General features: G+C 40.9%; 1 protein-coding gene across 1 annotated transcript in view; it reads right to left on the bottom strand.

Moving 5' to 3' along the window:
* The window catches only part of pik3cb (phosphatidylinositol-4,5-bisphosphate 3-kinase, catalytic subunit beta), a 49,290-nt gene extending 25,865 nt beyond the window's left edge, over positions 1 to 23,425 (bottom strand). The window contains exons 1-3 of the mRNA XM_085245059.1: positions 23,162 to 23,425; positions 11,943 to 12,019; positions 290 to 485 (exon numbers count right to left, since the gene is read on the bottom strand). Of these exons, the coding sequence (XP_085101185.1) occupies positions 290 to 448 (159 nt within the window). The 5' untranslated portion in view covers positions 449 to 485; positions 11,943 to 12,019; positions 23,162 to 23,425. The remainder of the gene's footprint in view (positions 1 to 289; positions 486 to 11,942; positions 12,020 to 23,161) is intronic.
* Between the last annotated feature and the right edge of the window lie 295 nt (positions 23,426 to 23,720).

The raw sequence follows: 23,720 nt of genomic DNA, 5'->3' as shown, positions 1-23,720 counted from the left end.
TTGTCCCACAAGGGGAAATTTGGTTGTATCCACAGCAAAACAAAAACCATATACAAACAGAACAGGACACAGAACAGAAACACTTTTTACATATTTACATCATGGACAATAATTACCAAAGCAGAGTACAGTACAGTTAAAATTAGAGTACAGATAGTGTGCAAACAGAGCAGGATACTGAAAGAGGTTTAAATAGTTGAGGTGTAATATTAACACTGGTCAAAACAAAAACTTTAAATAACCTTGTTGCTTAGGAAACCTGTGCAGTCACCAACCCAGTGACACTCACCAGTTTGATGTGCTGAATTGTAGCCTCGCGTGGAACGTCCATCTGGATATAAATACCAGTGGGAAGCAAAAAGTCCACAGTGATCTGGTCCGGAGCGTGTCCGGCCAGAGGTGAGTGTGCCGCCCATATGTCCAGGAGGTCTGTCATGGCGGGAGGCATGGCAAGAGGAAGTTAACACCACCTCAACCATAAGGACCTGGAGAGACAAACAAATTGTACACTTAAGTTCATTGTTGCTATTCTACTGTAAAAAGCAAACAAAAACAACTAACAGATGCCAAATAATGAGTAATTCCCCACCTAACCCAGAATAAGCTCGACTAACTTAAGAGACAAGCTGACAGCATTTTCAAACTGATGTAAGAGATTTGAATATGGTCAAAAGGAGATGTTTAAAGCTTTTCAAGAATAAAAGATGTACACGCATTAAACTTGTACTGCATTTCAACAACCCAGCAAACAGTTGTCACAAGTTTAAACTTTCATTTGTACAAAAAACAAAAAACCCCAAAACTGCTTCTTAGACTCCAAACACAATCCAGCCTCACCAAACAACAACACCAACTTTTTAAATCAGAGTTCCAGACACAACAACACACACACACACACACACACACACACACACAGCCATTTTTACGCTCATACATTTTCATTAGCGAGAAGTTGACAGGCGCAGATGATTCAGTGTCACTGTGTCCCTGTGACGGAAGCGCTGTGCTGAGTCCAGTGGGAAGCCGCTGCTTTAATTTGGAGGAGGGCCAGAGTGCAGAAGAATGCCCACTAAGCAAACAGAAAAGTTCAGCCTGCCTTCCCCTCATCTGACAATCTGGTGCCTCCGGAACAAACCACACATAAAATGAAAACACTGGCAACGGGGTTCTGCATGCATAGGAATGCACACAAATATGAATCATGTATACAGACATTTACTGAATATGTCGGTAGACTCAGAGGCTGGTGCCAAAGTGAAAGCGAGCATGGTGAGGCTATTTTTGTAACAGTTCATCACTGGCAGATGCAAAAGTCTCCAAGCCATGTAATCGACACATACTATGCATATAGTCAATTCAAAGACAGGCGGACAAACTCATGCACCCACCCAGTTTACCTCGTAAAGTTCCATACAGATGGCATAAGTGAGTTTCCATCTTCTAGTGTTAAAAAAAAACAAAACAGAAAAAAAAAAATCCACAATCTGGTTTCCATTTGGGCCTTTGCCTCAACCACAGCTGCACATCGCACCACTTCCACCTGCATTCTCATTACGTTGTCCTCGAGTGGCCCGGGACATTAACTCTTCCTCCAGGCCACAGGGCCATCTCCATTCCAGCTCGATCAGCCCATTAAAAACAACAGCTCTGATTGCCTCTAATGGCCTTTCTCCTCTATGTTAAGTGCTCATGCAAGCCATATATGAGCAACCATTTCAGCACGTGTCTGAGTGTGGTGCAATATCTGCGGTGCATTTGGAGCCACGATCCCAGCCATTTAACATGATCAACCATGCAAATGGAATCAGCCTCGTGCGTGTTTCTGTATGCTCTGGAACTATAGACTATTGCCTTGACCAAGAAAACAAAACAAAACACCCAGATACTGCAGACAGTGTGTGCTCGTGTTGCTCTGTGTTCTCACACGACAAACAGAAAACCACAAGTAGCCACTGAGACTAACAGTCACAGGTCAGACAATGGCAAACTTGTTATGCCACAAAGGTGCGCAGTTACAAACACGAGTAACTTGACACCATGTCTGTCTGAAACACTGACAGCACAGCACCATGTTATCAGGGATGGATGAACGAGTGCATGTGCAAGCTCATCTACGCATGTAACATCCCTCTCTCTAATTATATGCTTCAAAAATGACACTTTCACAGCAGACAGCTTGAATACAGTCTCATCCTGCTGTGATGCAGACACACTCAGCCGCTTTCGCTCTCACATACCACACACACAGGTGAGCAGGGTTATTGAGGATGTGGTGGCAGTCAGCCAGAGGTCTGCTGCTAGGTCAGGTTTCAGCGGGAGGATCAGAGAAGAACAAGCGGCTTTGCAAGCTCAGTTAAAGAAAGAGCGTTTCATGTGGCAACAAACAGAGAAGCCTGAAGGGGCACATCCAGTTGGCCTGAAGTTGGCTAAGTAAACAACGCATCACGATGTTAGCCTCCATTCCCAAACTCCACAGGCAAACTCTGATGACTCCTGATGGTTGGAGGCGCAGAAATATGATCCTACTTGGATGTCCTTCGTTTTCTGTGCAATATGAGGACGATTATTAGGCAACACTTTCAAAAAACAAAGCACAAATGGATATTTCTTGTCTAACATTTCTTTATTTTGGAATTAACCTCTCACAAATGTAACAAAACAAAAAAGAAAACAAAAGAAATTGCCTGGGAAGAACACAGCTACAGTCTATTCACATCCCAGAATCCTTTAGTCTTTTGATCAGACAGCTGCCAATGCACTGGGAACAGGGTTTGTGGGTAAATCAAAGGAGACCAGTAAAAGAAGAGAAGTAATTCCTTTGTTACGATTTTATTTTATTTTTTTATTTAATTAACAAAAAGGTAACGGAGAACCCTGACTAACAACTTTTGATATTTAGCAGACACCACAACCAAGCCAAGTAATCACAGAGTTCACACCACAGAAGAAACAAAGTGAACCTTTGCTTCCTCTGAACTAGTCTGAATGTTGTGATGGCTTTCATGCCCAGATGCATTTAACAGTAACACTGGTATTACTCAGCACTCCCTTTCTAAAGCTCTCTCTGTTTAACAGTAAGAAGCCTGTGAGGCTCTCTACAATGGAGTGAGTGTGTCTGTGCATCTCTGTGTACAAGTAATTAAAAAAAAAGAAAAGGGGAGCAGGGCTTAAATAAATGGTGTCTGCGTAAAAGGTCACGCCTGGTGATTAAGGGTCCTGTGACACATTTTCCTTCACACTGTGCTAAAAATAAAGATTCACAAAGAGGATCTAGGACCTCTTCACCTCTCCACTCCAAACCACTGTCCTCCCGTAAATGACTATACAGACAAATATATGCAAGACAGACGCTGCCTGAGTCAGCTTTTCCACTTCTGGGCATGCAGTGTGTACGCGTGTGTCCATGTGCGTACATTTGTCTGGATGTGGGCATGACTGTGCACAAGATTAAAAACAAGCTTCTTTAAAAACTAAAACAAAAAACCCCAACTATTAAACATCACTTTAGGCTTGGCAATTTTCTATAGATTTCATATATTTTATAAACTAAAGGGCACATTGATACATTGAAAAAGTGATTTGGTGCCATTTAAATGAGAGTCTATATATAGTTATAGTAAGCAAACAGCTTCAGCACTGATGCCAGCAGTGTACGTCTTGGTATACCGGTACTACTTTGCATATTAGCACCTGCACCACATTTCTTGTTTCAGTTTCAGCCACAAACCACAATGGCACAGAATGAAACTCAGCGTGAGAAGTTGTAGAATATAACAAAGATTATTCCCTCCACACAAACCATAGACAAAACATTCATATCACAGATAGCAAAAAAAAAAACCCTGAAATTTGAATCAGCAGTGGGAGATAACCCATTTATTAAAAAGGAATGCCTTTATGTTTACTTAAAAAGCCAAAAAAAACAACAGGAAATGACTACCTCAGGTATTACAGACTGGTATGCTACCACAGAGGCAGGCATGAATCAACTGTTTTTCATAACTTTAACGCTTGCTTTGAATCAGCTACACAGTCTAGTCTGTGTGTAGGTTGACTGAAAAGCTGTTAAGATCTGTAGTAGGAGTTTATCTGGCGGCTGTGTGGATAAGTGATCAGCTGAGGTGTGTAGCCCTGGCTGTGATTCACCCATGAAGTAGTAGTAGAAGTAGTACTACTGCTTACTGTCATTAGGAGTGGACATAGGTGGTGGCTGTAGACGGTAAACACACATTCAGGCATAACGGTCACTTCAACTGTGACACACTGTGACTGTGTCGGTGATTAGACATGTTTGTGTGCACAACTTTTCAGACATATTTCCACAGAAGTGACTGCCGAGCGATGCAGCGGTGTAATATTTTTAGGTATCGTGCCAAGTATGAGACTTACTTATAAACACTTCATCTTTAAAGCATTCAATTTCTAACAAAATCAACTTCCTTTCTTTTGTACCGAACACCTTCTTGTTCATTGTCCACATGACTCATCTGATGATATAAAACCAAATCATCTTCACAACATAGGAAACGAGCAGGGACCAGAAATGAAACCAACTCACCAGCAAAACAATATTCTCAGTCACAAGACGACATCCATACTGTATCCGGGAGAAAACATGAATGAAGTGAGCGTATCTTTAGGGTTGACATGAACAAACCACATCTGGTCAGCCAAGAGTGCGCCATGTGTCACTGGCTCCTGTGACACAATGGTATACACCCACTTCTTAAAGAGGAAATAATGACACCAGACAGGAAGTGAGTGACAAAAAAAAAAAAAAAAAACCCAGGGAAAAAAAAAGTCCCAACTAGTCATTCATAAAAGCTGATGGACGCTGAATCACAGACTGGACAGGTTTTTTGTTGTTGTTTGAAAATCACTACAGAGCCAGTTTTTAAATAGGCATTTGCTGTGTAGTAGACTACCCAATATACAATACCTAGTATATGCAATGTACTATACAATATGCACAATAATACTTGCTTGTGCATAGAAAATCTGTCAAACACATGACAAGAGTGTCCACTCTGCCCACATGCGGCTCCATAGAAAGTAAATTAAGCAAATCCTTCCACATTATGTTCAAGAGTGATATCTTGGCCACCAATGAGGCCAAAACATCGCTGTTGAACATGGTATCACTTGCAATGCCTTATTCAAGGCTATATGAATAAATATTAGAGCCAAACAGTAGAGAAGCCAGAAAATGAGCATCACATCGCGATCACACCATCATCTTGTATAAACAGGTTATTACATCTTCACTGAGCCACTTTATGCCAAACTTTCTGATGCATTACAATAAAGACAATTACTAGTAAACCTGGAATCAATGTGACAGATGCTGCATCACCATTCATCCACCTTGACACTAATCATATCCAAGCCATTATGACACGGTTACATCACAGACAAGACACGAAACAACATGCAAAGCTCCATCTTCTTTAATATCCACGTCTGAGAAATCTCTTGTGACAACTGTGCACAACCACATCAAACTACATCCATCTGTGACATCATGACGTGCCACTCCACCAGATAAATTGTGACCGTGCAAGACTGCGTTTAGATGGTATCAAGTTTGAATGACAGCAAAAGGTCTAATATGCTCTCCTTGCATTCTATTTGTGTATCAGGAAGACCGGGTCATTAGCTGAGTGGAGGAGAAATGAAGCATGACAGACAGAGCAATGGAAACATCCTTTTCCTGTGCACCACAGATTGCTTTTAGATCAATGCATAATTCTCCTCATATTCCTCTCCCAAAGGGAATGAGTAAGACCCCAGGGAATTTAACTCCATGTTCAGAATATAGCAGAAAGAACGGAATGAAGATTTGCCTTCTGATGTAAGCTCAAAAAAAAAAAAAAAAAAAAAAAAAAAAAAAAATGCTCAAGCCTTAAGGGCTTTGAAGGGATTTCCAAGGTTTACAAACAATATTGAAATCACTGTTTAAGTAACTGCATGGTAGGCTCTAGGTCCTGAGGTAGCAAAGCAGGCACAAAGCATGATGCTCCCTCCACCATGTTTCACAGTTATAAGGTTTTGGTGTGCAGTGATGAATTTCTTTTAGAGTGCATTTTTGTATCCCATGTGTCCACCACACAATGTCTGGGAAGTGCGCTCATAGAAACATGCTTGAATACTTTTTCTGAGACTCTTGTGGTACCCTTACATCTTTCCATTAAGACTTTTAGATTAGATTGTGCAGGATGACCATTCCTTAGGAGAAGGTCATCTCTGAGTTCATGAACACTCAGGTCTTTATAAGTGTTTTTAATCCTTGCTTTGGTTGGTGCATCATTATTAATGAGACCTGTGAAAGTCATCACAGTTTTGCTTGCTCTAACCAGAGACTTTATCAGTAACCCGATTTTGAGTGGAAGTATGGGTTGTAGAGATGATCTAGCCAAAACCCTTCCAATCTCATCCCCTTCATCAACTGGTACCTTTTAAAAGAGGACACATTTTATCCCAACTAGAACAAATATGTTCAATGAAAGTACAGCTGGTTCTCTTAGGTTAGGTTTGTCACGTTCAGCATGTCTGAGTGTAATAGAAGATGTACATTTGAATATTCATGTATGCAAGATGTAACTATATTATAACTCGCATACATGTAAAGATGCAACAAGCCTATGGGGTAACTATGCCGGGGGGAGAGTGGTTGTCTCATTATCACATGGTCTGTGGTACACACCCTAGTTTCTTGAGTCCACATAGCAAAATGTCCACCCCGATTCCACCAGTTGGTTTTCAGCAGTATACATATTGGTAGGTGCCCAACTGCCAGAGAACAATGAAAATACTTGTAATTATTAACATAATCATGCTTCAGTGGTGCAAGCCATCATATTGGGACAGTGGTGAATCACTGAGCATGTTTTCCACGAGAAGATAAAGTAGCAGAAGCAACAAAGTGTGGAGGGAGCAATGAATAAAGGAACAAATACGCGGTGCAGATCCAACAATTAGTCCTGTAACGCTGTTGATCCTTTCAAAATACCGACTGTGTTAAGTAATATTAAGCATTAAGCAATAATTACTACAAATGAAACCAGCATAGTGAAGATTTTGAAACGCTGAATAAGTGTTCACCTTTTTAGCTTCATCACAGTCTGTGTCTGTGAGGAGGCAGGTGACAGAATAGCGGGTGAGCTTGTCTGATGTGCAAGTGTGATGTCCCACAGAGCCTGATTCACTTCTCAGGCACGAGACAAATAAGGACAGACACAAGTTACGTACAGATATAAATACAAGCAGCGCCAGCACAGATCTCTGTGACTATACTGTCAGACTTCAGGGCTGAGAGCAAAAAAGAGGGAATGTTAAAGACTATTCAGGAGGGTCTGAGAAGCAGTCAGTTCTGAGATGGCTGGAAAAGAGAGGAGAAAAGATGATGAATTAAAAAGGGAAACAGGTGCAGTAGAAAATAAATGGGAATGTTAAGTTCATGAGTTCACTAAAAGACTCAAAAAAAAAAAAAAAAAAGGGGGGGGGGGGGGGGGGAGAGACAAAAACAAAAAACAGACCAATCCGTGATAGACAATGAGATAAAAAGGGATAAAAGGCAGAGATAAAATGCAAAATGTGACACAATGTGTGACTGTAGTGGGTGGACCAAACTGGGCCTGAAGTCCACAATAAGCCTCTGTTTTTGCCAAGTGTGTGCGCGCATGTTTGTATGTGTACGTGTGTGCCACCAAGGCCAGTCCCGTGCCCTGCACAAACACTGCCCTTGTGTTGCCCTTGCCCTGCCAGCTTGGCCTCGCAGACCAACAAACACATACTGAGCAGTAAAAAACACAGGCTGAAGGGGGGCATCGTCGTCACACAGTGCTAGCCATATTTTGCTGTGTGGGATGTGCAGCCTCAGGCGGCTTTCTCACACCTTCAGTAGCTTTCACACGCGCACACCGGGGTCATCAGCATATGTAAATAAATTGCTTTGTAAGAGATACTTTAAATACAACACCGGAAATCCAGCTTTCATGTGAGACATGCAAACAAACATACCCAAACATAGCTGGTGCTAACCATACCTTTGTTGAAAAGCTAAAGATCTATGCAAACTCTGAACACGACCACATACGACTATTCAAAGCAAGTTCTGATACTAACGCAAAAGGCAAAAGGAAGCCCTAGAGGGGAAATAAACCCCTATATACAGAGTTAGCCTTGCCCATCTAATTCTGTGAAAGAGGAAATGAAAAAAAAAATTAATCGCAAGCATATCTAGACAAACTACTACACCTCTTGTCCCCTTCTCTTACAGAAAACTTTACACAGACAAAGTATACTCATGGAAAATGTTTAGGTTCTCTTCCTTAAATACACACGATGTCATTAAAACAGGAATCAAGTATGTTTTGAATACTTTATAGCAAGCTACTTCCTTATTTCTTTTCTTTAAACCAATTTGCATAACAGAAGCCGGCTAATTCTTCCCATTTTGTAGTTAGCTGTTCTACAAGCTGCTCTGTGAGGGTGACATAAGGATTAGCCTTTGTTCGATTTGACACAACAGCTTCTGTTTTTGAAAAGAACAGAGAAAGCTTTCCTCGGAAACTCTGACAAAGAGGAAACAATGAACAGCTATGATATGAGGGAGTGAGCATGTTGGCCACCTTATTTATATCACTTGGGATCAATTTATTCCTACTGATTACAACACTTACCTTCCTTGAAAGTACATCTTCTCACAGTTGCCACTGTAAATGAAATTCACATGGTCATGTCTCCACTTTATCCAATAAGGGCTTGGATTTAGTTTTAGATGTGTAGCCGTATACCCGAGATTTATTTATAAATCGTTATGCTGCTATGCATCTTCTGGACTAGCTATAGAAAATATAAGACAAGTGCTACCTCACACAGAATGAAACGCTCCAAACTTAAGCATTAAGGTGTCGATGCTGTAATTGCCGCCTGTGTTAATAAATATGGCAAATAAACAGACAAACCTACAAAAAAAACAAAAAAAAAAAAAAACAAAAAAACAAAAACAAAACTAACCTCCCACTGCTTTTACAGCACCTGCATGTGGCCTTCTCTTATCTTACCCAGGATTCTTGTTTTGCGTCTCCCTCCACCCACAGACAGCTCCACCACAGCCCCCTGGGAAGGCCATTTGCTTCAGCTCTATTTATGACAGGCCAAATGTACAATCGTCGGGTCACTTTGTCTCACAGAATTCAATGAAACAACAAATTTATCGACAAAACAACACAGCTTACTGCGGTTCAGGTGACTGTCAGAAGAACAATTGACTGCAACAAGATCCTTTCACAGGGAAAAGCCCGAAAATAGACTTGAAGAAAACCCCAGCCTGTCACATAGCCTCCACAGGACTGCAGCAACTGATTATTTTGTGAAAACAGTGGAAAGAAATAGTGTTATATTTGTCTAAGCTGCTGTGAAATGTAGCAGGGATGGCACACACAAACAGAGCTGAGTTTTCAGCACTCGTCTCCCAGCCATTTATCTCCCTCATAAACAAAGAGCCACACACTGGCAATGAATGAAACTCACACAAGCCTGGAAATGGAAGACATTTCTTGGCTCCAGCTATCATTTCACTGTAGAGGTGACTGGGTTGCTGGGAACACTTAGATCCGGTAAATGACACGCTGATGCCCGCCTCTTCAGTTTATGCATCCATCTGTTTGTCTGGGCAGCTCGACTCTACACTCGCTCATCTGCATCCTTTTTGGCGTCTATTAATACAGAACTCAAGCTAATGCTAACCACACACACACACACACACACGTTGCGGTGACAGAAAACATCATGTAGCATGCGAGGGCACTGTGTCTTTCCACCCATCTATAATTAGATAAATACAGAAGTTCTCGTCCTATTGTCCAGATAAAAATCACACACACAAGTCTAATTATATGCAACCTCTGTAATACCACGGGGAGAAAGGTCAATGCCATAACGATAATGCCAAGCAAACACACTCCTAAGAATAAGCTTAAGGGCTGGGCTTCCTAGGATTGTGTGTTATAGGGTTATAGCCACACTGATGTTAATATTTGAAGCAAGAATGCGAACACTTGAGGTCATTTCTGTGAAAAACAAAAAGGTCAGCACAGACTGACCCTCAACTGACTTCTGATGAAACATGGAAACCCTCCAATACAGTCGTGTTAGTGGAAAGATATGGAGAAGGAACACAGCATGAGTAATTGGATTGAGCTATTTTTCCACATTTGAGTGGGGGTGAAGGATGAGGGGGAGGGGAGAAACGGAGTGCAGGTAGGAGGCGACCGTACCAATTACTGGTGATTACTGGCCACAGACACCAACCGTATGAAATGTGGTTATTAAGCAGACAGATGTCAAAACTGCACCTGTAAAGCCCTAGTTATGCAGTGCTGTGATTGAGAGGAGAAGGATGTTAACCCAGTGTTTACTCTGTCAGCATTCGCAACTAGCACACATCATTGCACACCCGCAGATTTAGACTGTGTTTGTACCTGGGCTGTGTTCATATCCATACATGTGTATGTACAACATGTGCGCTGCGAAAGGGGACACAAGCAGGCTTCATGAAGTGAATTACTAATTAAAACAGTTTTTGAATTGCTCTTCTGCAAATGTTTCATTTACCACATACTTAGAGCAAACAAATCCCTGCGAAAAAGTCAGATGCTTCTCCAGGGAGTCCAACCCTGTGGATGAACCCCACCACCACTTGAACTACAGCTGGGAGCTGTGTTCAAGTGCAGCCTGGTATAGAGGCACGTGAGCCAGTTATTCTCCTGCTTAGAGTGGCCTGCCAGTTCACAGTGGATCTCCAGAGCAGAAGGATGTCTGACCCTGGAATAAGATCGTATCCGAAGAAGCAGCTGCACAATTTCCAGGGCCACTATAACAGCCAGGGAACCAGGCAGTAGGGAGCAGACAAGATGGGAAGAGCCAAAATAAGACCAAGAGGACTTGAGAGGTTCACTAGTAAACTGAGAATTGTTCTGACAGATTGAAATTAGATTAAAAATGCTGAAACTATCTGCCACAGCTACTTATCAGGCAGTTAACAAACGTAGGCAACCTGCCTGTGTGTGAGAAACACTGCATTTTATTCCCATTTATCACCTGGACTAGCAAGCACCATCACAAATCTGCTGATTCTCAGTGGAGAACTTTTGAGAAGGTTGACTTTAGGACTAATTTCTGACCACTTATTTTAGACTTTTTGAAAGAAGTTTGTCAAACTGCTTCATCTTAGTCTACTTGTAAAAGGAAATGAAGGCATGAGCGAGGACAGAAACAAAACAGTCAGGGCTGGACTGATAAAATGAAACCACTAATGCTGAGTGCACTGCATGTCAGCAACTGTTAATTTTATATGCTGTTCATCAAATCATCATGTGTGTTCTTAAAAAAAAAGACTTACAGATCAGCTCACAGAGCCACCACTTCCTGCACTGAGGACAATATTACATAAACAGTCTCAAGCCTGGCTGAAGGTTGTACAGAAAGGAAATGACTGCCAAGGCCAGCGGCACCTTAAATGATTTTACAACATTAACGAAAGTCAAGTGAGAAGCAAAGGGGGGGGGGGGGGGGGGGGCAGGGCAGTAACACCACACCTAGCTGCAGTGACATGAAAATAAACAACGCACGACTTCGATTTTGTTGTACTGTCCAGACAAGATCCACAGTAATAAAGCCCAGAAAGGAGGATATAAAGGATCATAAACCAAAAGCAGTGAGTGTACCAAGATGGTGTAACACTGATCTCTAACAGGGAAGTAAGGTATGCTGGCTGGCTTCCACACATTCCCCGCCTGTCAGGACGAGGCCTACTCGCCCAGATTCCAGCTAAGACTGAGCGCTATTCCTCCTCTTCCACATGCACACAGCAGCAGAATCACAGGTAAAATAGGTCAAGGAATTACAAGATACAGCATGTTTACATGCACATGTATTACCAGTTTCCTGAAGTCACTTATTTCCTGTGGCTCAGCTCCTGGCTGGGGGGATCTGGATAGCTTCTGGGACACTGCATCTGATAAAGAAAAAGAACAAAGTGTCAGGGTGAGGGGAAAGCACTGAATGTTGTTACTCATTTCTGTAGTTGTTTTTGTGGACCGAGAAAGTAAAAAAATAAATAAATAAATAATTAATTAAAAAAAAAAAAAGATGTTTAGGTGATGGTAGATAAACAGGAAATATAAAAAGGGATTTAATACAGAAAAACGGAAACAGAACGAGACTGGTCCTGTAGGTGAGAAATTATACCATTAACAAGTCTGTCAACCTGGTGTTACCTCCATGGCCCAGCTGACCTGCAACGTGATATAAAACAGAAAAGGCTGAGCACTGAAACCAAAACTTCCTTACTGACCCTCTTAACTGTCCTTTTCTTACAATCCTTTCCTCTGCCGCCTCCATCTATGACAGGAATGTCAAACTCATTTAACACCCTGGTCCACTCACAGCCTACTTTGAGCTGAAGTGCCAGACAGGTGAAACTCCCCATCAGTCAATGTGAGGAAGTTATTTCACAGAGTAAATGTGTAGTTTAAGAAGGTTAATTTCAACAGTGTGTGTCGGTTTCTGTAAACACACACACACTGTGAAATAAAAGCACTGTAAGCACGACTCTTTGGGCTTAAATTATAATAGATTATAAATTATAAAAGTTCTGGCATATCATTCCATTATTATTATTATTTTACTGCCAATCCACTGCACAAACTGATTTTTCTATATCAGTAAAAAAACAAAACAAAAAAAACCCCATTTCTGTTATTTAACTGTTTCTATAAATAGCCATGAGGAGGAATTTATAACTGGGAAAAGCTGTAAAACCTATGAAAACATTTGTGGGCTGGGTTGGAGTCTTTTCTGGGCTGATTCTGGTCCCTAGTCCTTATGTTTGACACCCCTGTTCTATGACGACTGTCCCACTCCTCCAGGACCTGGGAGCATCAGGGCTCCCAGGTCCTCGAGGAGACAGTCTGACCAACAAGGCACACTGCCTGTCAAGAACAGTCATCCGGCAGGCATTTGTAACTTCTGGAGCAACAAGCACATGTGTTATCTTTTGAACACTATGACTGAAAAACAGCAGTGGATGACTCACCTCATTCTAAATATGTTTTATCAGTTTAAACAGGGGAAATTATTGTGAGTGGAAGGATAAGGTTTGATGCTTAAACAAAATATTGGTCAATATAATAAGATACATTTTATTTATCCCAAAAGATGGTAAATTAACAGAGTCAGTAAGCCCTTCAAGACGTAATCCGGAGTGTTACAAAATAAAAAATAAATTCAGTAAAATAAATAAAAAGCAGACTTATTAATTCTTTCCCACTTTTTAAAATGGCAAAATATAGAAAACTCTGTGGTACCTCAAAACCTTCAAACAAGACTTCCTGACCTGACCTCTGTTTTTACTGTATATAACACCAAACGCAATTTCATTGTTCTTGACAATGACAATAAATAAATAAATACATACAAATACAAATATGCATGGGTCTCTGTATCTGTACACCGTCTACAGTTCAAAGAGCTGTAACTATGGAAGCCAAGATGTGAACCAGGCAATATGGCAAACAAATATACAGCATCTAAAAAAAAACAAACAAAAAAAAAACAAAACAAAAACACCACACTGATGACACACAGTGCACACAATGACTGAAGCTGGTAAACTTCCGTTTTTTCCCCTGTGGTTAAGACACTCTCCTGTTTACTAGGAGAAGAACAACTGCAGTGAGCGTGTGTGAGACTCGGACATTTCAAGTAAGAATGAGTATACTTATGAAAGTGCAGAGAATAAATTCATAGAAAGAGGTAAGACTTGGCTTTTCACCACAAAATGTGTTTGTACTCACCGCACACAGATACAGGAGAAAGGCACGTGGGGTGACCAGTTCCAGGAAGTGTGCTGTTTAACAGTGATAAAATCTCAGGCCAGAGATGGTCAATGTTTAACTCCTTGACTGGATTTGACTCAAAGTATCACATGATACACAGCAAGCGTGTGTTTGAGATTTTAGGAGAAAGCTCCAAACCAGCACAGAGGGTTCACTATGGAGTGATTCAGGGATGACGTTTATGCTGAAGGGCAAACCCCAAACTTAGCCTTTTCATTGTTCTGCGCAAAACAACTTCACTGTAATGCCAGTGGCTGCCAGTTTGTTTTTGGGACAGAGTCGAAAATAACGTGTTTAATCGCAGACTCCAGAGATATCACTCAGCACAGATCTCTGGTTGAATGTCACAGATGATGCTTAAGTTTGGACTCATTAACTCACCAGCACTCGTGTGATTTTCCAGGAACTAGAAAATTCAGACAATAATGTCGCGTTTAATCTGTAACACGCATTCAGGCATTTTCTTCTCTCAAATGACAAAAAGGACAAATGACTCAAATGACTAAAAAGCTTATATCATTTTGACATTCTGCCATCCTCTTGCACACGTAAACAAGACCACTTTAAAACAATTGCAGTGAGAACACTAAGATTACAACTACACCTGACAAATAACTACTAACTAAATAATAACCAAGCAACTATTCTGACAAACAGATTTTGCCCCTTAAACATCCATTTTAACTGAGTAAAGGAGCCCGTACTAGCCTTGTCAAATCACTGATTTCATGAGAACTGATATTTGAGCATCAAATCTGTAACATTAATGGCGTTTGTTTTCCCCTCTGGTGTTGAAGGCAACAAAGGTGCCGTAAGCCCTGCACACAGTGCAGAGCCTGATGGAGGAAGAGTGCTGAAAGCTGTAAAGGGATTTATAACAAGACAAAAACAAGGGTATGACTGAAATGGAATGCAGAACAATGATCGTTTTATTCTGTTTAACGCTGGAAGAGAAAACTAAAAATATGATTAAATTACAAGCACAGAAATAAGACGCCCATCATCAAATTCTTGCTATTGCGGCATTGCACATGAAGCAATGGAGCGTAAACAGAACCATGTCTGAAAATGATGAGAAGAGAAAGCAGAACACTCAAGATTAATAAAATTTCAAGTCAATTAATAATAAAAATTCCAGACTGGCAATTTTGATTGAAATGGCCTCTTTACTAGAAGCTACGAGTTTCCAGCTACATTATCAGGATACTAACTAGTCATGTAAGGAAGACTTCATTTGTTTAAGCAAATAAGTACCTGAGCTTCAAGTTATTTTTGTAAGATAACTGCACGGGGAAAACAATTCCCAGTAGTGAGTGACGTTAACCTCAAGTGTAATGTGTACATCTTGCGCAAAAGGGATTAGGCTATGGTACACACAGATTCCTAATGCAGGATTTTCACATCTTCGGAGACTCCCTGTAGAATGATAAGAGTGACAGAAACACCACAGTGGGAGTCTGACTCTGAGTTTCTTTCTCCTCGTATAACCACACACCCTTCCTCTCCTCCACCCATCCTCTGGTCCGGGAATGCGAGGAATGCGGAGTCTTAAAACGGCCGGGGGGCTTCATCACCAGCAGAGTTTCTCACCGTCCTCAGTAAGGAGCATCTTATCTGCCCAGATGTACTCTGACCACATTGATTACACTGAAGTTATTTGAGAGCCAGGATAGCTGCCATCCTGTTGCTATTCTCCTTAGTATCCTCCTTGCAACCTCCAGTCCACAGAGACCAGTGAGAGCTCAGATTTTAATCAGGTGCTTTACTTTATTATGCAACCCTCAAGGCACCCTCCTACCCAACAAATGTCCTAGAGGGCACTTCCTGTCTGACTACACAACTATGTTTTTATTGTGCCTTGTGCATTGACTTAACCCCAGAGCCAACACATAAACATAGTGCATGATGTATGATGTCAGCGGACTGCTAAAAACAAATGTTCACTGTTAACGACAACTACAAACTGCTGCTTTGAGATATGGGTCGAAATGGTGCCAAGTAAAGAGCAACAGCTAAAACACACAGAAGGAATGCACTAGTATGCACATTTTTAGCACTCCCCAAACCAAGTGTGGTCTGAAGGGGCCTTACATTTGACCATGCGTCATCACTGCCTCACCGTAAACAACAGACCACTGTCTGTAGTCTTCTAAAAACAATACACACCCGCTCATTAGCACAGAGGGATGTTTAGAACCCTCAATCACCAACAAATATGGGAGACTCACACACAGGCTGATTTTTTACAGTTAAAGTTGTTTTTTGTTTTTTTAAAGTGTTTGATAAAATCCCATTCAGTCGATGTCTTAGCCTTTACCCACACCTTCCCCCTTTTTAGCTGCTTGCTTCAATCTCTATTTATAGTGGCTGTTTGTGAGGCTGCCCTCAGGTGGGTGGTGTGAAAGACTATCTGTGCATTGACTCTCAAAAAAAGCTCTCTCGGACACTGTAAATCAGTTACCTTCTGTCAGGGCTGACAGAGAAAAGGTCCCTTCCCTGCAGCTCACACACTGGCACAAGCCAAAACAAAACAGATACTCTGTGACCTCTGACTGAGATCACTTAGTTCACTGGAGAAAAAAGAGAACAGAAGCAAGAAACAGACCTCAAGAGAGACGACCAAAAGTCTTGACATAATCTGGAATTTAAGGACGCAGGGACAACATGAAGACAACAGGAAGTTAGAAGACATCCCTTTGCAATAAAAGGCAGTTAAGTGATTGTTTTACAGATTAGCATACACATATCCTAATCATTACAACTCTTACCAGTTTTCAGCATTTGCATGGATGTGTGGGTGAGGGAACATTGGTAACATGTGAACGCGCCATATGCGTGCATATGCAGATATGTGTGCACACACCGAGCCTTGCGAAAAACAAATGCCATCATCTGTGTACGTGTCATCAGCTTTGGCAGACATGAAGCAGCGCTGTGAGAAAGTGTTGCTATAGAGACATCAGGTTAAGGTTTTGACCTCAGAGGTTACAGAATGGAGGCTGTCAATGTGAAATAAATCTGAATACTAGTAAAAAATAAATAATGATTTTACTTGTGCTTATTAGGCAGAAGGTTTATTATTTAATTAAGCCTAAGCTGATCCCAGGCCTGTCCTGGGCAATATAACAATTTAAATACTGGGTAAACAACCACTAGAAACCTGTCAGTGTCTTCCAGTTAGTGAAATGTTAGAACGTCACTGAAATCTAGAAAGCTAACAAAAACAAGACAAAACACACAGACGGACCATCTAAACCTCTTCTATGAAACATATTGAAATAACAATCCTCAGTCTGATATCACAAATTCAATTTGTCATCAGTGTCTCAGCTATTTATATGTAGTGTAGTAATGTCATAACCGATAATATAATTTTCTGCATAGATGCTCCCCTTACTGGATGTGCTATGTGGGCAGACAGTAAGAAAATAAGCAGAGTTAATTCCCGTTTGAATGATCCACCACTACAGTGTTCACCTGAAAACAAAATTAACTGAATCATAGCTTAGACATTGCCATGTTTTCATATGGACAGTGTGTAGTTAGGAATGCGCTCCAGAGCTTATCTCAGATTAGCTTTTCACATCCACTCAACGTCAAACGTTTTCTTTACAGGGATGTCGGACGAGTGAGCCCTTCATGGAAAACTCTTGTTATAAAAACATGTTACATCAAAAGTGATCACTTTATACCCAGCTTTAACCTTTTGGGACTGTCTTTATATACATAACTTGCCTAAATGCAATCAGGTGACAGGTTTATGCTCCTGCATGCATGCACGCAGGACTGGATAAGCAATGGTGCATAACACACTTCTCTCATATTTGATGACCTGTAATGCAGATCAACTGAATTCTACTCTGTCTTGCCAGAAAAGCTTACAGACCGCTTTTCAACACCTGACTAACAACTTTAAATGCAAGAAAACAGATTTAAACTCCTGCTTTCTCAAAGCTTTTTACATCTGTGGCTTTCGGACAAGTGAGCATCTAAATTACGGTAGATTCTAAACATAAAACTTCAAGTCAAAGACTTCCTTTGCTCAGCTGACACAATGTAAACATGTTGGCTTAGAACAAGATCTATTGATGATTCAAAGGATCATGTCAAACCTAAGCTGATTTATGGCACTTGACCATTCGATTTAACAAGGGTAAATATGTCTCCATCAACCCCAACTATGACCCTGAATTGGATAAGTGGAAGAAACTGGATGGATGTGTCTAACCACATATGTCAGTGACCACATCTGGCTTGGGTACAGACAGATTTCTCTCTCATATTTCAATCTGCTCATTTCTTCCCCCTCTAACCCTCTCCTGCTGTCTTCCTTGCATTCCTTGGCAGGTCCTGGCCTGCTGTGCAGCAGAGTGGAGAATTCCAACAGGCCACTCTCACCTCACAGTCAGTCACATTTCTAGCTGTGGCAGTTTCTTTTCTATGTATAGTTGGGACCAGCTAGCGGAATTGAACATTTTCATTGACCATAATGGCTTAAATAGGGCTTATCTAATGCAAGTGATCCTGAAAGCTAGCAGACAAACTGGTGTGCCACACCAAACACACCTACTCACACACAAATGAAAGAAGACTACTTTTACTGGCTATCTTACACGCTGCTCTTTGAGAGGATGTTATGCAAGCCATTACTTTAAAAGTATAGCAGCAGGAAGTGTCAAAGAGATTGTGGTGGTGGGTGTGTGTGAGTGAGTGAGAGAGATATAATGGGGGATGACAAAAAGAAAATTTAAAAAAATAAACAACCCAAAAACTGCAAACCACAGCTATGTGCTCCATTTCAAGAAACCACCAATAGAACACAATTCTGGTTTCAAAAGCAGGACACACACACGCACGCACACACACTTCTTATGAGCATACTGTGCTATCAAACAACATATTATTCTCTTTAACATGTTCCATTTAAAGAGCATCCTCTGGAACCTTGCTCAACAGCTAAAATGGGGCATTTAGACAGTTGAAGAAAGGAAAGTCTGAATATTTTCTATTGCTTTTGGAATCACAATATTTACAGTCTAGTACAAATTGGCAAACTAAAAGGTAAAAAACAAAAATACCAAAAAAAAAAAAAAAAAAAAAAAAGGCAAGGTATCTTAAAGTGGTGATAGTCCCTCATTTTGTTTTGTTGATAATGAAGCGCAGCATCTGCAAAGTCAAAAATGATGTCATATCTTGTAGAGGTGTTCAATAATTTGAGAAACAGTAACAATAAAGTTCAAATGGGTTATCCTTTCATCCTCAAACTAGTCAGTGAACCCTTGTACTCTGTTGAATGGGGCTTCGTGATCCTGGTCGTCAGTTTTGCTCAAGGATAACAATGATTAATCATAACTGTGCATTCATTTGGGCCATACTTGTCACCTTCCAGAGAGGGACCATACTGGGAACAAACAAACAAAAAATGTATGATGCATTTCAAATTGAACTATGACTTAGGAGACTTCTCACACTGCTCACATAGTGGATGTGAACATCCTGATAGCTGAAAGTCAGCATGTTCACCTCAGAGTCATTGTTTTGCTTGAAATCCAAGTTGGTGGAGTAAAGCCAAAGCAATGAAAAACACCACTGTCTAAATACTAAGACTGCACTGTCCTCAATTCCACCATGCTGCTATATGCCAATAAAACCTTGATGTTATGGTGTGTGCAACAATCCAAGTGTCACTGATCACTATGAAGAAGCTATGACAAAAACATAGCTTCTTCATAGGGGAAATTTCCCCTTGTGGGACTAATAAAAGTATATCAAATCAAATCCATTCTGCTTTTATGTAAAGTAACTGACTATATTAATCACATTCTTCCCTTAAACTGGGCCTTAGCTACACCACACCATTTGACACTGGGACCTCTAATACACTCTTCCTTCCATTTGTAGTCCACCTGGCTTTGTCTCCACTTTAGCTGTACACATTAGTATTCATCATTTATTAACCAGCTAGCTAAATCCTCACAGAAAACAGCCTCGGTGTACAATAGTGTTCATTCTTGTAAGTAAAATGATGTGTGACACAGGCACCACCACAGTTGTAAAAACTTTTTCTTTTTGTGAAAACACTTGCTTAGAATTCTGCCTTCATTTGTGCCCCCGTTTCTCAGGGGCCTGCTTTGGGACCAAATCTGGCTTGGAATAAATAGCTGCATTGTTGGCTCATGTCTTTGGAGTGACGTCAGTTAGCCTTATCAGTGTTCTCCAACTTTACCTCAGAGGGAACCTGACAGCAGACCTTGCTCAACACACAGTAGGCAGGAGCATTGCCCATTTTAAATAATATCAAAATGCATGAACTGGGCATCAATATTTCCCAAAGTGCCACAGAAGCAGCAAATACTGCCCAGCTCCCCTGGGAAATTATTTTCCCCTTTTATAAAATGTTGTGTAGGTCCAAGATTTACTGCCCGCAAAGATTTAGATCTTCAGCTGCGAGTTATACACTGCAGGTGTAACTGTGTGCGATACACAAAATAAGTTCAGTAAGGCAGCATTTGCAATGCTTTTGCTTGCTATGAATATTGTGTTTACATTTTTGGGGGGACTCAAACATGGACAGTGCTACTTACATTTCTAGATAATCTGAAAAACCAAGTCCTTTGCTTACAATGGCCAAAAGAACAAAGTGACTGGTGGCCGTGGCTGCATGCCTGCTAGCAAAGCTGCATGTTCGTATCATCTGTTGTGCTGCCTGCAATATATCACCACTGAGCTGCTGATTAACTAGATGCACATAAATTAAACTCACAATAAAAATTTAAGACTGAGCTAAAGGATATGTAATGACTTTACTAACACAAACACAGATCTCAGGTTAGTTGGAAAGAAGGCTATTGGTTTACTAGAAATGCCAAAACCTGAATGAAAATAGGTCTAAGGAAGTAGCCCAACTGTTGAGTCGTACATTACATGATCAGTAGGTTTGGCTGCAATTTCCTGCACCCTTTGGAAACACCACGATTTCTGCACTGATTTCTTAAAAAAAGAACATTGGGGGTTTTTTTTGGTTTTTTTTAAGTAGTTGGCTCTTGGGGAAATCAGTGCAGGGTAGAAAAAGTAGGGAACATCTTTAATTCAGTAACTCACAGAATTTTCTTTAACAGCAATAACTCCCATCCGACAACATCAACATAGTCACAACACACCATGTCAATTGTGTTAAGGTCAGGTCTGCCTTGGCCATCCCAAAGCATGCACTTTCTCCTATAGGTTATATACTTTTGTGCTTTGGGTGATTGTCTTGTCGTACTACCCTGTCTCTACAAAGCTTTAGGTATTGTACTTCTGTACAGTTGTACTGCTGCCCAAACTATAATGCAGCCTTTACCATGCTTTACAGTTGGGATAATGTTACACTGTAGATATACAAGACTTAAAAACAAAACAAACAAAAAAAATCCTCCAAATGTAACATTCTATTCAAAAGGTCACTGAAAGTCAGTCCACAGAAAAACGTTAAAGAAAATTGGGATGGTCTTTTGTAAGCTTGAGGAGGGCTAGAGTATTTGTTGGAGAGCAGCAGTCGTGGTGTTTCTTTTCCCTGTAATAACATAGACAATGAGCAAAGATCTCAGTGCTGTTGCTTGCTTGCTGTTACCCTTGAATTCTTTTTCACCTCCTAATGGACTCCATATTGTGATCTCAGACACTCACAGCTACAGAAAGTAGCTGTAGTCTTGAATTTGTTCAAAAGTGTTAATCGTATTGCGGACTGACAAGCACAAAGGTCTTTAAAAATACTTTTTCACGCATCTCTATTAAGATTCTTCTAAGGTCCCGTGAAGGTGATCAAAGTCTGGTTCACTCCAAACAAACTTTAAGATCAGACCCATATTTTGTAAGGCTTTATTTACAGGGACCGACACTTCTAATCTTCTGTCTTTAACACAAACACTTGACTCTAAGTAGCAACACTCCAGGGGATTACTTATGTTTCCCGGTGTGTACTATAAGTGATAGAGAACTCAGCCGTTTTTGTTTGTTAATTTAGTCTGATTGCGATTGTCGCCAATTGTGACTTTTATCAAGACTGATTACATTTTATTATAAATGAATCGAGTGGGTTTGTGCATCTTTCAGGTAGACATCATGCACGGTCTCATACAACCTCTAAGGCACATCTGACTAGTTGGAACAGACGTTATGTTGGGTGGACAGTCAAACAAGACTTAAAATAATAAAAACAAAAACAAAACAAAAACCCCACAGGTGTCACATTACCATTTAGACCAGGGGTGGGGCCTCAAGGGTCGGTGCCCTGCAGGTTTTAGATATCACCCTGGGTCAACACACCTGAATCAAATGATTAGTTCATTACCAGGCCTGTGGAGAACTTCAACACTTGTTGAGGAGGTAATTTAGCCATTTAAATCAGCTGTGTTGGATCAAGGACACATCTAAAACCTGCAGGACACCCGCCCTTAAAGCCCGGAGTTACCCACCCCTGATTTAGACTGACGTAGCAGCTTTACCCCCACTCAAGTTTACCAAATTACTGAGGGTTTTTGTTGTAGTTGTAAGATTCTTAATGAAATAAAAACAAAAAGGTCATCATGCTTATTGCAGAAAAGCTGACTGTGCGAATTGCTCCCTTAAGTTTCACATCCTCTCTGTTGTCGGTCCATTTCTCAACAATGAGATACACACAGCTGTCAGTTGCACAGAGACTACAGATCCGTTAAAGGTGCGGGCCGGTTTCCGACTTTAAAACTAACAACACGATGAGCGAGCGTCAAAGTCCCCCTCAGCTGAGGAGTAATCACTCCGGAATGCTTCGTCCCTTTCTCGTGTGGAGAGAGCTCACGATAAAGGGAATGTGTTACTTGTTTTGCTTAGATAATGAAATCCACTACCCCTCAAACAACATCTAAACGTTTAACACGCCGACAAGGTTTTCTGTGAACATCAGAATAACATTTCAACTTAAAACTATGGTTGTTTTTCCGCCGCCCACCACACCGGGTAGGCTGATTAGTTAGCTTTAAGAGGGGGTTACAAAAAAACAAAAACCAAAAACCTCTTCATCGGGGTTAATTAAAAGGTGACAGACTAGACTGCTACGATTAGCTGAAGTTGTGACCGTTCTCCACAGCAGGGCTGGGATTTTAATGCCAAATATAAACAGCAATAAATGCAACATTAGACGAATTGATGAACTGAGTTTGGCGTGATGACGTCCTCACTCCCCGAGCGAAAAGCCCACAGCTAAAAAGAAGTGATTTTTTTTATATATAAGTGGGACTTACCTTCATTAATTTTCTCCTGGGAGGTCGTTAAAAACGCAGAGGACACGCCAGAAGAGCTGAAAGTTAAAAGTGCTGCTTTATCTTCACGACGGAGTGGGCCAGGCTACTTTCACGCACAGCGAGTCCGCGTATCTGACAACACCGCTCGACAGCCTCTCCACGAATAGCACGGATCCCGCAGGTGGACAAGAGATCTGTGTGCTTCCTGTTTGTTTCAGAAGGTGAACAACCACCACCAACACCACCTCCGTTGCTGCATTTCCCTCCGCCACCGGCTCTATTAAGCCCGATCAGTAAAACAAGAACAGGACATCCGGTAAATGTTCAAGAATAAAAATTAATTTTCATGAATTCGCGGTGAAATACAAATTTAAGCCATACAAATAAGACATGGCGTTGTCTATATGTAAGGTAAATGTCTTCAGATAACTTTTTGTTTGTTTGTTTGTTTGTTTGTTTGTTTGTTTGTTTGTTTTAGATGTTATAAGCTATTATTTGGAGTGGGAATTGCAGTTTAGTTTAAAATATGATAAAGATGCAGAAAAGGAACTCATATGTT

This window comes from Mchenga conophoros, linkage group LG14 (assembly GCF_057382185.1).
Source record: "Mchenga conophoros isolate Kocher_MC1m ecotype Shallow Benthic linkage group LG14, M_conophoros_male_GT1.1, whole genome shotgun sequence".
Lineage (NCBI taxonomy): Eukaryota > Metazoa > Chordata > Actinopteri > Cichliformes > Cichlidae > Mchenga > Mchenga conophoros.
The sequence above is the reverse complement of the archived record's forward strand: the minus strand, read 5'-3'. Positions and strand labels throughout refer to the sequence as shown.